Source organism: Helicoverpa zea, chromosome 18 (genome assembly GCF_022581195.2).
Source record: "Helicoverpa zea isolate HzStark_Cry1AcR chromosome 18, ilHelZeax1.1, whole genome shotgun sequence".
NCBI lineage: Eukaryota > Metazoa > Arthropoda > Insecta > Lepidoptera > Noctuidae > Helicoverpa > Helicoverpa zea.
The window spans coordinates 2,957,036-2,971,316 of record NC_061469.1 but is presented as its reverse complement, the minus strand read 5'-3'; the positions used below and the strand labels follow the sequence as shown (position 1 = coordinate 2,971,316).

The window sequence follows — 14,281 nt, the reverse complement described above, 5'->3', positions numbered from 1 at the left end:
GTGGAACGAGTCGCAGGTATATAAACTTGAACTTGAGAACAACTAAGTTGTTAAGCAGCGTGGGTCCGGCTTGGGGTGGCTACGATTGTCGGATAACTGAGGATATTTCAATTTTTTTAGTTCAAAACACAGGACAGGACTACTAGGTAATAATCGATCATCATCTTTCTGCCCTTATCGCAATTTTAATTGGGGTCGGCGCTGATTTTTTCACGTTAAAACAATATAGTACCTTTAATTTTCTTTGATTCTTTTTATATTTCTTTAAATAAGAGAAAGATTTTCTTAAACTTTTTATACGTAAAGTGTATGGATAACGGATTTTCCTTGGGTATTCTCCCATATACCTGACGAACCGGATGTACGTAACACCATCATTTTTAAATAATTTTCTGTAATCACGATAAGAATTATTGCGGTTACAAGATGTATGTATCAAGAATATGACACATTGTGTTGATGATAGTAAATGTGTTACAGGAATCCATGTGTGTATAATGCTGTTAATAATTTCTTGATTAATTGTCAATAAATTCAATTTTTTGTGAGCCTTTGTTGGACTGGCATTAAGTGTGTCGTATTTAGAATTAATGCTGCAATAAAAACCATATAAATTACTACCCGGACAAAAGAAGACTCAAATTAAGTAGTTTACAAACGAGAACCTAAAAGTATTTTGATTTTTAATTCTACTTTTTTTGCAATAAGTCCTGAATTTATCCTGCAGGTACAAGTTTTTATGGTGACCCTAAACTTCATCAGTTGAATCGCTTTCAGATAGTCGCATCAAGAAAATATTTGTGTAAATATATCGGTTTTATAACATCTGTGTCCATTTTGCATAAACTCGTTTAGTAGTAACGTTAGCCAGTGTCTATAAAGATATATATATTTAATTCACAAGAACAGCTACTATTTCGAACAAATTGAAGATAGTCTTCTTAGTATTTTTAATGTATACATAGCTTTGGAAACGGGGAAACCCTAATATTTTTCTACCTTATATTTTACTTAGTTTCATACCTAAGTAAAAATAGTAGAATTAAGAAAAAATACTTGAGATCAACCGCCATATTTTTGAATTTTAATCGTCAACTTTTAAGGTTTTTTTTTAATTATCTGAATACCAATTGCAATAACAACAACAACAGGTAGTACCTATAAACTTTTGATAAACCCTATAATAAACTGAGCATAAACAAAATAATAATCAATAAACGATACAATAAAACCTTAACCTGTTTCCCTAACCTAAAGGACAACAGACTAAATCCTACACGGATGCGGATTGCCATTGATTGACAACAAAACAAATCCGATATGAGAATCAAAAGTCGATAAATTTCATGGAACATGATGATTCAGACCATACTAGTTGGCAATATAAACTGGCCAAAGGCCATGTTCAATGCCAGTCGAGGTTTGCGCGTGAGATCACACGCTACACTATTTAGTAATATTATTTTTTATTTAAGTTCTTTTTTTGAATTCGCCAATATGGCGTCTGCCGTGATAAAGTTTTGTGCCATATTGATGTTAGTTGCTGTGTGCGCCGCTGATGTTTGTTAGTATATTTTTTTTTGTTATTTTTTTTATAGTTAAGCTTTCTTTAGATAGTAGAACATTTCTGACCATATTTTGGTATTGAAAAACTGCTCTGGATATTTATAGATCTTAATTAAATTTTAGAATAAATAAACTAAAAAATCATTAAAAGCTATCGTTCAGGTGTTAAAAACTATATATAAAAAAAATAATTATACTAACTGAAGCTAACTGCAGGCTTGGACTGCAAGGTAATGCATGACTATTATCGATTTATTAATACTTATCTATACAACAGAAAATTATCTCGTTAACAACAATAATAATGCCAAAGTTCTAGGTCAAGATGCTTGTAAACAAAATTATCATTATTTTTCTTCAGAAATTATAAATAAGATATTTATTTACAAATTCGCGGAAACAATTTAATTCTCGATACACGTAGGTACTAAAATGAAGACAACAAATGCAAAATGTCGTGGTGGCTCAGTGGTTAAGGCTCTAGCCTCTCAACTACGAGTATACGGGTTCCTTACTCAGCTATATCTACTATAAAACATAAGTTTAAAAATGAGATTGTTGTTTTACTTTTTTAACGATTGGGAAAAATCTTTGGAGTGTTATAAAAAAATGCATAATTGAAAATTATACGTCATTTATCAAAAAAGGATCTACACCACTTCTTTTCCTGGTGTACGTGGTAGTTCAATCGAGACGCAGATGAAACCGCGGTCAGAAGCCATAGTAGCGGTATTGACTTGGCACTTGGCAAATCTAAAAAGTAATAATAAACGTAGGTAAACTGGCACAATATATGAGTGTATAAAACAAAATGCACAATCTCTAGCTAGCTAACTGTTTACGGAAATCAAAATAGGTAGCGTTATGCTTTAAACTAATTTAATATATTCATCACAAAAAACTGTTTTTTGGAGTTGATAACCTCGACACTCATTCATATGACAAAGTGTGCAGTCTAATTCCAAGTACCTAACTTGGCTCTCAATGTTGCAATTTACATGCCAAATAGGTATTTTTCTTCGTGTTCTTAGAACGATTTCTTAATTAGTGACTTTAAGTAGTGACTAGGTAAAGCTGTGGTCAAAAATGTTGTTTCGGAGTTTTGGTGGTAAGGGAAATCCTTTTTGCAGATTTAAGTATATATTTTTTGGAATTCTGGAAATATTCTCGTGAATTAGTACCTTGTATGTACTTTTGCATTATAAATTGGTACTATTTATGATTGAAGAGGAATAGGGACTCGGAAAATCCTTACAATTGTTCTAAATGTGAAAGTGAGTGTTTCTTTGCTACAGTTTCGCACTAAAATGGCTAAACAGGTTAAGTTGACACTTATCTTGGAGATAGGTAGCAGGGACCTTTAGATAAATAGGTTCTTCGTTATCCAGGTACGTAGCTACAAATCTCGTTTATCAAGCAAGTATGCAAAAACTTGCAAAATAACTGACCAACTTCTACAAAAGGTATTTACAATTGTTTTCCGTGTTACTTAAATAGTTTAATGGCTACCAATTGAAAGTTGACGTGACCAAAACCAGATCAATTCTTAATGTCCGCTAACATAAACAATTTTAAACGTAAAAAGTAATAACCAGTGTTACCAACTACATATCTGATAGGTACGTTGTTTATTTCACGCAAGAGTTTATGCAAATTGGGAAGAAAAATAAATAAAAATAGACCGTTCTTTAATTGCAAGTATATGCAAACACATTATATTCCTAGATAACATTTTTATATAACTTATTTTTTGACCATACAAGTAATTCGACTTATCCTTGGCGTAAAAACCCAAATGATCAAAACCTGAGTGAAAATAAGGAGCGTCCGTATTCGCGCCAACTTACTGTGATTCTGAAATTAGCCAACTTGACTTGACAACTTCAGACATTATATATCTGTAGAAACAAATGCCCAAGAAGTCTTATGGCTAACTTGAGTAAAATTGCAAATTAAAGGCCGTTCCCAATACAAATTTTATTTATCAGTTTTTGCTTACTTGTATGGGGAAGTTGGCAATACTTGTATGGGGCTAATGTCAAAATTCTGTCTGTGGTATCAAATAAATAGATAGATAGGAAACGGCCGTAAGTATTTGGCGCAAACTGTACTGTCCTTTTAAATATAACTATTTTACGGATTTTATTGAGGTTATATTAATATTATTTAAACGTGACGTCTAATATTCGCTTAAGTGTCAGAAATCAATAGCTAGGTATCTGCATTTTAAAACCTACATTGCTTATGTTGACTTATGTTGACAATAAGTATAATGTTTAAATCACTTTGTAATTACTCTTATGTCATCTGTACTTGTATTGTATACTTTATTACTGTGTTTATAATTATTATCTCAAGACAATTCATGTAAAGTTGTAATTTTTCAATTCCTGACAGCTTTGTCGTTTACTAGAGCTATGTGAAAATAAATCATCATTATAATGTAACAGCAACTACCAGTAATTATGATCTAAGGCATATTTATGTCAGGAGAGGAAACCTATACCTTAAAGGCTTTAAAATATCTTAGGTAATTCGTCATCTATTTTATTCACCTGAATAATTATTTTGATTTTATGACTTTCCGTCAGTTGGACAAAGCTCCATTAAAATTATTTTATTTTATTTTATTTATTTAGGGACAATTAACAACCACAATATACAATCCATACTTATTGTTAATTTATTAGTATGGATTGTATATTGTGATATTGTGTGATATATTGATATTTTATAGCCTATAGGTACCTATAGGTTTCCTCTCTTGACATAAATATGCCTTAGATCATAATTACTGGTAGTTGCTGTTACATTATAATGATGAATTAATTTGATTTTATGACTTTCCGTCAGTTGGACAAAGCTCCATTAAAATTAAAGCTTCATTACATCTATTGCTATCACGTTTTATCTTGTTGACGAAGAACAATTTAGCAATACATTTAAAGAAGCTTTAACTTTAATGGAGCTTTGTGCAATTGATGGTTAGTTGTTAAACTTACCTACATTCGTCATCACCCTATCGTCCCACTGCTGGGCACAGGCCTCCTCTCACACAGAGAAGGATTGAGCATTAAGTACTCACCACGCTTGCTCAATGCGGGTTGGTGATTTCAGACTTTATGGTCAAGTTTTCCACAAGATGTTTTTCCTTCACTTTTAATTATTAAATAGTGACCAAAATAAATAGTACCTATTACGAAAACATAGAAAAGCATTGGTCCTTGCCTGACCTATACCAATACTTGAGAGATTAGGGCTTTAACTACAGGGCCACAACGACTTCACATTATTCATAATAACTTAATTACTCTACATATAAAATCAAATGCGTATCCTCGCTAATACAATTGCAACACACATATATATTCTTCATTCTCCAACAATTAGTGGTAATAAAGGAAGTATTACAACAATGCAGTGTATCGGAAATTAATTGGAAATAGATAGCCATTGTTAATGATATTAACAATTAAATGATAATGCTAGATAAGCAATTATGGACCATTTAAGTGATTGGTGTCGGGAAAAAATGATTTCACACGGTGAAGAAAGTTCTGTGACGCGTCTAGGTTTATAGTTCTTTGTTTTTCGTTGTCTCTTTTTTAAAATGTTGTCCTCCTAGCCTATTATCTACCACAGTGGCTGCTCTCATATAAGGAGATTAGCCAACTGTGCAGGACACACCAAGCATTTGCGCAGACACAGGTGCACTCACTTCCTTCACTCTCATAGCCCGATGGGACGGTAATCCGACACGACCGGATAAAGACCAGGGGCAGGACCATTTACGTGCTCTACGATGCACGGGGGTATCAATCACGAACTTCCAGGCTCCGCGCTGCTTTGTGAAAGATTCTCAAACCAACAAAGCGAATTGAGTTACACCAACTACGACAAGATGAGAATAAAATACATTTATCTACAATGATAACGGAACCTTTCTGCAAAATGTTATTGAAAAGATGCTCTATTAACTAAATGAATAATTCATTAATTACCTAAATTAGCTATTTATACCCTCTAATATGTGAATTCGCTGCATTCATTTTTAAATTCTTTGGTCTAGTATTTAAATTAGATGCTCTTGCAGTATGTAAGCATGCCTACCTCAATAATACCTACATTATTTACTGTTGATTTTCAATTTACGAACTCGACCTATATTGTGACACAGTGTATCGGAATTTCTCACTCTGGTATTGGCAGTGCCTTTGTATGACCGATGAGCCAACTGCACATATTTGTGGTCAACTCTTGCATAATTCAAAGAGCAACATATGGTCTTGTAAAATACTTACCTATTGATTTCGGTAGAAAGGTGCAAATATCCCATATTAGCACATGTTTCTACAAAAAGTATCTGTGGGTCAATCCTTTGAAACAAAGAATTTTCAAAACAGAGATGCAGGTAACTTTCATGGGGCTGCGGGATTGCCATAACCTGGTACAGAAAGGGCTCCAAAAGGAATTAATGTTTAAACCATCCAGCTATTGGTTCTGTTCTTATTCCGTATCTTTTTCAAGTATGTATCTTCAGAATGGCATTGTTTGACGAGAACTAGACATTCTCTGTGGGTTGAGTAGGGTTCATCTCGAAAAAATGCCGTTCGAAGACCAATTAACAGCGAAGTAAACGCTACACTTAATATCTCTGTTGAACTCTGTTCATCGTCACTATTCTCTTTGTACGCACCTTGTACCAACCTTGGTGACGGAATTATTCCCGCCAACGCATGCACCTTCTGCATGCAATATCCTGGGAGTATGTCGCCAAACAGGTCGCCAGCAACCGGTTCTAACCGGATCAACTGATGCTATGCTAATAGATACAAATTCTTTACGCATCGCTGCCCACTAGTCCTTCGGCGGGTTTTTTAGATTTCTGCTTTAAGATAAATATGTAATTAAGTGTGTAAAACATTTTTATTGGTGTTATTTTAATAGGCGTCTGTTTATTGTGTTTTTTGGGTGTGGAATTTATGTTTGAGTAGGAAGAATTGGGTCAGGAAATCTGAACAAGATCTAACACAGTAAAATAAAGTCTGTGTGCTCTTTGTTTGTAGAAGATTAAGTCTTGGTTAATAAGGGCAAAAGTAAGCCGATACTTTTGAATTCAATCTAGGCGTAGACTTTTTCAAGCGGTTTAAAAAAGAAAGAAAACAGAAATAGATACGTTTAAGATCACAATTTATTTTTAGCATAAAAAAATCGCGTTTGTTTTACATTAACACTAATATCATAAAGCACACAATAGGTACTTAGGTACTAATTAAATTCTCAATGCCATGCCATAATGTTAAATTACAATTCTATAAATACACCATAAAAACAAAGTGAGAATTAATGGTCAGACATAAAAATTGTTAGTAATGTGATGTTAATCGCTATTGCCTTCCAACTCTATGACATCACAAAAGTCTATGGATCTATGATATCCGTGTGTTGAATGGCAAACGGCCATACTTAATAGGTCAGATCGTGACGTCATATCCCACTAGGTATAAATATTACAACGTGCATGGAATCAACCATTAATGGACCTATATTGCACTGTATTATGTTTATTTATGATTTATGAATGTGACAAGATTATTAATATTTATGAAATTGTTAAGAGGACATGGTAATCTCTTGTTGTTCTTGGTTATTCTCATGGTTACATAAAGAAATGCTTTGTGACTTTGTCAATTGTTAAAAAGAGCCGTCCCATTTTCTACGCATATCTAACTCTTGCAAGATTTTAAATGCATTTCTTTTCATTCATAAGAAAGGTTCATTTGTCCTGATGCTGATGTCAGCTACCTAATTGCCGTCCACTGCTTAACGTAGGTTACCCCCAATGAACGCCAAACCATCCCAGTCATGGCATCACACCTCCATGCACTGCATTGTCAGCTGTCATGTTAAATTTTGCCGCGCCCACAAACATGACATAACTCAATTACGTGTCTGCATAGCACTAGCAATTGAATGACATTCGCTCTTGAACTTTATGCGTATTTCCCTAAAGCATTTCCTTTCTCCCCTTCACGGGTGACTAGAAATGTCTATTAGAATATTATTAAGCATTAGATATTTCTCATACGTAATTACTTCCGTGGTATGTTCTCTTTATAGGTCATTGTCGAAGATGTTAACACAATAAATAGGTTTGTTTCCGCATTGACGTTATTATTATTAGATTTTATATTTATTTATTCAATGTGTGTTCGCGGAATACATGTTATTTTATGTAGATTTATTGATTTGTCAGAAGGATTTATGAGATCGTTTATTTAATTGTGTTTATCGTCGTTAAGGGAGTGTTAGTGTTTGCCAGAGGCTTTGATTCACGTGCCAATTGATTTTCTGATTAACTAATATTTAAGTGATAGAATGTCTTTCAAGCAATATTTACCCACAAAAGAAATTGAAAAGACCCAAGAACGAATTTTCCTCAAAGAAAAATCTCTACTCATGGCACCTTAAATTCATATTCAATTCGAGTCTCTCATAAAACACTTTAAACATGCTCCGTCTTACCACAAAAACTTTTAAACGTCAGTTTATGCCTTGTCTAAAAAAATGTCAAATTATGACGTTGACATACGGTTCATTTTGCAGCCAAAATTTTATTAGACAAGTGTAAAACAGGGGTTAAAGTTTTTGTAGTAAGGCCAGCTGTATTTTACCCGAATTTATCCAGCATAACCTTCAAAGCCCTTGACCTCGACATTTAAATCCATATAAGCATTTGGACAAAAAAATAATTTGCATCTCCGTGACTCAGCAATGACGTCTAAAAACTTAGAACATTGAACTAACCAGAGCCGCCATGAATAATCAATGCGCAAAGTCTGCAAAACACGCGACAGCGAGGCAAAACCATGACTACAGTACAATAATGAATATACGTAAAATGTTAGGATATATGTATACAATACGGTACATATTGATGAAGATAGATACCTAAGAGTTTGAGAAGCACTCTGGTAGCTTTGGCACTTTGGCAGAGGGGAAAGCGCAGCAATGTCCTCTCCGGTTGGTGTAATGCTCTTAGTTTAGAACAATGTTTTGGAACTATGTAATAGGTAATCATAATTTATATAATAGCACCGACATTATGTCTATGTATAATTATAGTCTTTCAAGCGAGAAATCTTAAATAACTTAGTGAGATAGTTATGACGCTTGTGAGTTAAGAACATACGGATGTGGTTTATATTGCTCCGTATGTTTAATTCGGGAAATCCTCTGAATTAATTTGAATGCACTAATGGCTTCTACGTAGGTATCTCATAGATACTTATTAATGCATTTATATTTTCCTGTTTTAGTCAATTACCCTTCCCTGGGAAATGCATAACTCCGTGGCAATATTAAACACGAAGTTATTTTCAAAAAGACGGTCTACAGTACAAAAAAAACATTTTTTTTCCTTTCTTTGCATAAACTGAGATAATCTTCTTTCGTAATAAAAGGCTTTAAAGGGCCAGTCAGTTTAAATAAATACAAACCGTATATCATTGAGCATTACAAGGTCCTGATGTGACCACAAACAATACCTTGACCCTAAACAGGACTTCATACTTTGTGTACTGCGGTCTCATTTACATATCCACATATTTCGTCATACAAACAAAGGTATGGCTCATTGTATGTGGGATATTCACACTACCTTTAAATATTGAAATAAAACCTTTATTGATTCTTTATATTCATTTTTTTAAGTTTGCGTGTCACATTAAAAACTCTTTTTTTCATACTGTTCTTTTTTCAAATATTTTGCTACGATTTTCCTCTGTTTTTTAATCTGTTTCAAATACATAAAATTCTTTGGGGCACATTTAATTTTATTATATAATACTGTTTGTTTTGTATTTTTGTTATTTTAATTTAAGCTTAACACCGTCTACGATTATAATTGCAATCAAATGCCAAATTATGAACACTTATGAACTTGTAAAATATTACGTACATAACAAAGCAGTTTTTGATACCAATTTATAAAAAAAAACTCCTGTTTCACCAACTTCAAAAAAGGAGGACGTTCTCAATTATATTTTTTTGAAATCTTTTATTTTTTAACCACAAACTCCATTCGTAACTTGCAGCTCACCTAGCACAAACGCAAGCGCAGCCAGTTACCGAGGTATGTCTCGGCTGCATCTGCCAGGCCGTCTCCGGGTGCAAGCAGGGTCTGCAGTGTGAGGGAGACCACTGCGGGTTGTTCCACATCACCTGGGCCTACTGGGCTGATGCTGGCAAGCCGACCATCAATGGACAGTCGCCTGATGCTTCTGATGGTAAGATAAGCTCAATTTTTTTTGGAGTGGATAAGAAACGGCCTGTTTTAAGTTTTTGACTTATATAAATTCTGTCTTAAGTAGAAAACCGAACACAGTTGCTTAGGTAGAGCTTAAACCTTAAGTTGAAAATTATTAACTGGGCGGCACATCGGACGGTAAAAAAGGCAGAAGATGTGACTTTACCTAGGGTCAGACTTATGACTTAAGTCTACCTCTTTCTATAAGGATTCAATCTCTAGCTACCCAGCTAATCCTTTTCTCATAAAAGTACGTGCTTGATGGCAATAGGCTTGACTTCGCATAATTTTAGTTTGTTTCGGTATCTGCATAACCAGTTATTTAAACTAGCCAATTTATTCATAGTCGAATAACAACCATTATATAATCAAATATTAAGAATTCTGAAATGCGGCATAAACAGTTTTTTTTTTACAATAAATCTCTTTCACAAATTCGCATAGACGTCACAGTTATGTACAAAATAAATCACAAAATCAATACAAATGTGAATTAAATATCAATTATGTTAATGTTAAACTTGATTCTTGGAACTAAACGGCCTTGATTTGACTGTGTTGATGATTTTATCAACTTGTAAGGCCATCGTATACCCACCTATACAACGCACCTGTCGTTTTGTAAAATCACATAGGTATGTTAAGGGTATCTTGACCAAGATAATCCGAAGAAACCTCATAGTAACTTCATCTCATACTGTCTATTTTTTTGTAGCTCTATATATTGAAATATAACCGTATATGACATTGTTTTCAGCGTTCCCGAACTGCACAAACGACCCCTACTGCGCCGCCCTCACTGTCCAGGGTTACATGAGGAAATTCGCTCAGGTAAGAGATGAAAGATGGCAAAAGCCTCCCACTAGCTTTTGGAGGGCATCGACACAGCCTAAAATGCCCTCCCTGCTAAACACAGCTTGCTATCGACGTTTTAGGCTATGACGATGAGGAAGATTCAGAACTTTTCTCTTTTCATCAATTAAGTCTTATCAAGCGTCCAAAGGCTGACATGAGACTGATCTAATTTATTCATCCAATCACAATATTTAGGTACTAAACGGATCTGAGAAAGAACCAAAACTATCTCCAATCTATGATTTAGAATCACCTTTTTGCTATCCAAACTGTAAGTCATATAATAGCAAAAAAAGTAATCGCGATGACATTTATAACAATTCCCAACAAAAACCTGTGGGTGTATCTATGTACTAACTACGTATGTATGTAGGTACGTGCAAATCCGTTGACATTGTCCATACATTTGCATATCGAGACAACATGACATCACCCAAACCTAGTTTGGTTACCAAACAATAATAACATGAAAATATCTCATAGTTTTTGTTGCAACCTTGTCTAAGCGAGACTGAACTCTGATGACTTAACAATAGGCTATTTTTCGCCACATACTGTCATGAAATCATCATCACTTCTAAAAAGTTATGCTAATTATTCAAACAAGTGCAAAAATTAACACAGAGTCAATAGTTTTCGAACGTCGCCAAATGTGACGAATTCCAAAAAATCCCAGAAAATTACGTCTTGTTCCTTTGTGAACAGACCAATATTTATGACTAACACTTTTGCACATTAGCAGGAACCAATCAGATAACAATGAAATAAAACAAATACAGAAGATATAAATAACTCAAATATCTATTTCTATTTCTTACTTACTTGTCCAAAAATATGATTCTAAGAAACTGTGAAAATGACAATAATTTCTCGTTGCAAGTTATTTGAATATCAAATTCTGAATGTATTTAGCTTGAGTCAATTATGTTATGGCTATTTAGGTAAAACCTCCGTCTACTAAACATTTGATGTCACGCTATGTGCCACTGGCCTCAAAAACAGAATTACCTTATTACCTAGTAGTTACACGTGTAGCATAACATGTCTTTTGTATAAACTAACTATTAAAATTGTAATTGCAGTATTAGAATTCCTTGGTCACGCATCATGATTGTTTTAGCACAGGAATTATCGATGTCATCTAACCTTTTTTTAATACAAAAACTGATCTTAAAAAAGAACCGATTTTAATGCAATGTTTAAATATTGAAGGAAATGAATGGCTTCAACCTAGGACGAAAGCCTCGGAGCTTTGATGATACCAAAGCGTTCACTTAGCGATCCAATTTACACATTTTGAAAGACTACGATCACTGCACTCCATTTTCATTGAAGTATTTAAGGCAGTTAGAACCTCATTTGTTCATTGCCAAGTTTCCAACCTTTTTTTAATTTTGTATCCCATTTTCAAACACTCTCTATAACATGATCTTCCTTCGTCCTCAGGACTGCAACGGTGACGGTCGCATCGACTGCTACGACTACATGGCGATCCACAAGAAGGGAGGATACGGATGCGTGGGAGAGCTGCCCTTCAGCTACGTGAATGTGTTCAACCAGTGCGTGGCTGCTGTAGCCGGGGCTCAGGGACAGGGACCGCATTACGGCTAAACATATTGAGGAATGAGGTGGTGACGGAGTATATGATTTGAGGATATTTTCATTTTGACTACGATATCTTCAGCTTTGGTCAAAAATACTTCGTTTTAGCTGCTAATATAGGCAGTCCATCATGTAGCTTGAATAGCAGATTATTTCCACAAAAATCCTCAGAGCATATTACTTGGTACATCTCAAGATCGTCGAAATTGGAGCTGAAATCCGTACTTTCGTAATTTTAACCATCGATAAGAAACAAAAAAATATATTTATATTTTTCGAAAAAAAAGTTGAATAAAATCAAACTAGTCTTTAGTATTAATTGTTGTTTTTATTTCTTCTTCCTAATTAGGCTCTGCATTATCTCTTGCTATAATTATTATGTCAGCTTTGCAGCCTGCTGATGATTGAGTATTATAATATTTAAACCCAATTTAGTCCAGAATATTGACCTGTTATCCTTGGAGGCAATTAAATTTAAATTAGTTGTGTATCCTATCCCTTAATTACATCCTACGAAATAAGATTCATTACACCTAAGTATATCGCAGATGAAATGCGAAATATAACTAACTAGCTAGACCCGCTCCGGCTTCGCACGGGATAACAATATTTCCCTACTATTTAATGTATGTTATTATACATATAAACCTTCTCTTTAATCACTCTATCTATTAAAAAAACCGCATGATAATCGGTTGCCTAGTTTTAAAAATTTAAGCGTACATAGGGACAGAAAAAGCGACTTTGTTTTATACTATGTAGTGAAGCATGTCAGTAGGAGATGATCTTCAAGATCAGATTATTTAATTAATATTACCCGTGCGAAAGACAAACTACGCTTGTATTTTTTTTCAATCAAACTAAAAATAACAATGAACAATAAATAATTACGAATAAAAAAAAGAGATATTACACTCTTGCTCATTCCCAGTACCACAGATTCTTAATAATAAGTTACTATTACGGCGAGCTTTGTCCGTGCAGCTGCTTCCTCAGAAAATGTCGCAAATAAATATGTAAACCTCACCGGCAATGTTTGGGGTTGACACCTTAGGCCCATGGGACCCAAATGTCTCCAGACTCTTGCGCCAGTCTTTTTGGCATGAGGATATAGTATTAGAAGTAGAATAGTAAGTTTGTACACTGAAAGAATTTTTGTTATCCTCAAGAAATTAAATAAAAAAAGATTTTCCATGAGGATCGAATATTGCAAAAGCTTCCTTTTGATCTATCTATGACAATGCGTAGCACCGGTAATGTTTGCATGTGCGGTTTTTCAGGCACCAGGAAAAAAACTTATTCTTTGCAAAAAGAAGCTTTTGTAACTGAAAAAATAAATAGTAGATAGAGGCATGGACAAGCTGAATTAAATTCTTTATATTGTGTATTCGTTTTGGTACATACACCTGTCTGTACCAAAACGCCTACCAATTATATCCATAGGAAAACAGTAGAATCACTACCGTAGTTGGTTTCCTTTGTCTGTCCTCTCTATGTAGCTATGTACGTATTATGTATTTTATAAATATGATGAATATTAATTGATCCTATATTACCTTTATATTTTTCTCATAAACTTAAAAAAAAAAGCTTTACCACTGCTATTTCTTCACCACCCAAAAAAGGATTGGCAGAAACGCCTGATACAATCTGCAAGTAAAATAATAAATATTGTTTCCTCAAAAAAGCGTAAGACGGCGTCTACTGTTACAGCCTTTTTATCGTCCCACTGCTAGGTACAGGCCTCCTCTCACACGGAGAAGGATTGAGCGTTAACCACCACGCTTGCTCAATGCGGATTGGTGATTTCAGACTTTATAGTCCAGGTTTCCTAAAGATGTTTTCATTAACCTTGTTTTCAACCATTGGTGTCTAAGCTATATACTTAGAACGTACATACAAACTTAGAAAAGTTGCATTGGTACTTGCCTGACCTGGAATCGAACCCAC

General features: G+C 34.3%; 1 protein-coding gene across 1 annotated transcript; it reads left to right on the top strand.

Moving 5' to 3' along the window:
• The first annotated feature begins 1,401 nt into the window (after positions 1–1,401).
• LOC124639024 (lysozyme-like) lies at positions 1,402–12,650 on the top strand. Its single transcript, XM_047176236.1, has 4 exons — positions 1,402–1,564; positions 9,663–9,854; positions 10,632–10,705; positions 12,176–12,650. The coding sequence occupies exons 1-4, from the start codon at positions 1,402–1,404 to the stop codon at positions 12,338–12,340; spliced, it is 594 nt and encodes a 197-aa protein (XP_047032192.1). The 3' UTR covers positions 12,341–12,650.
• Positions 12,651–14,281: the final 1,631 nt, after the last annotated feature.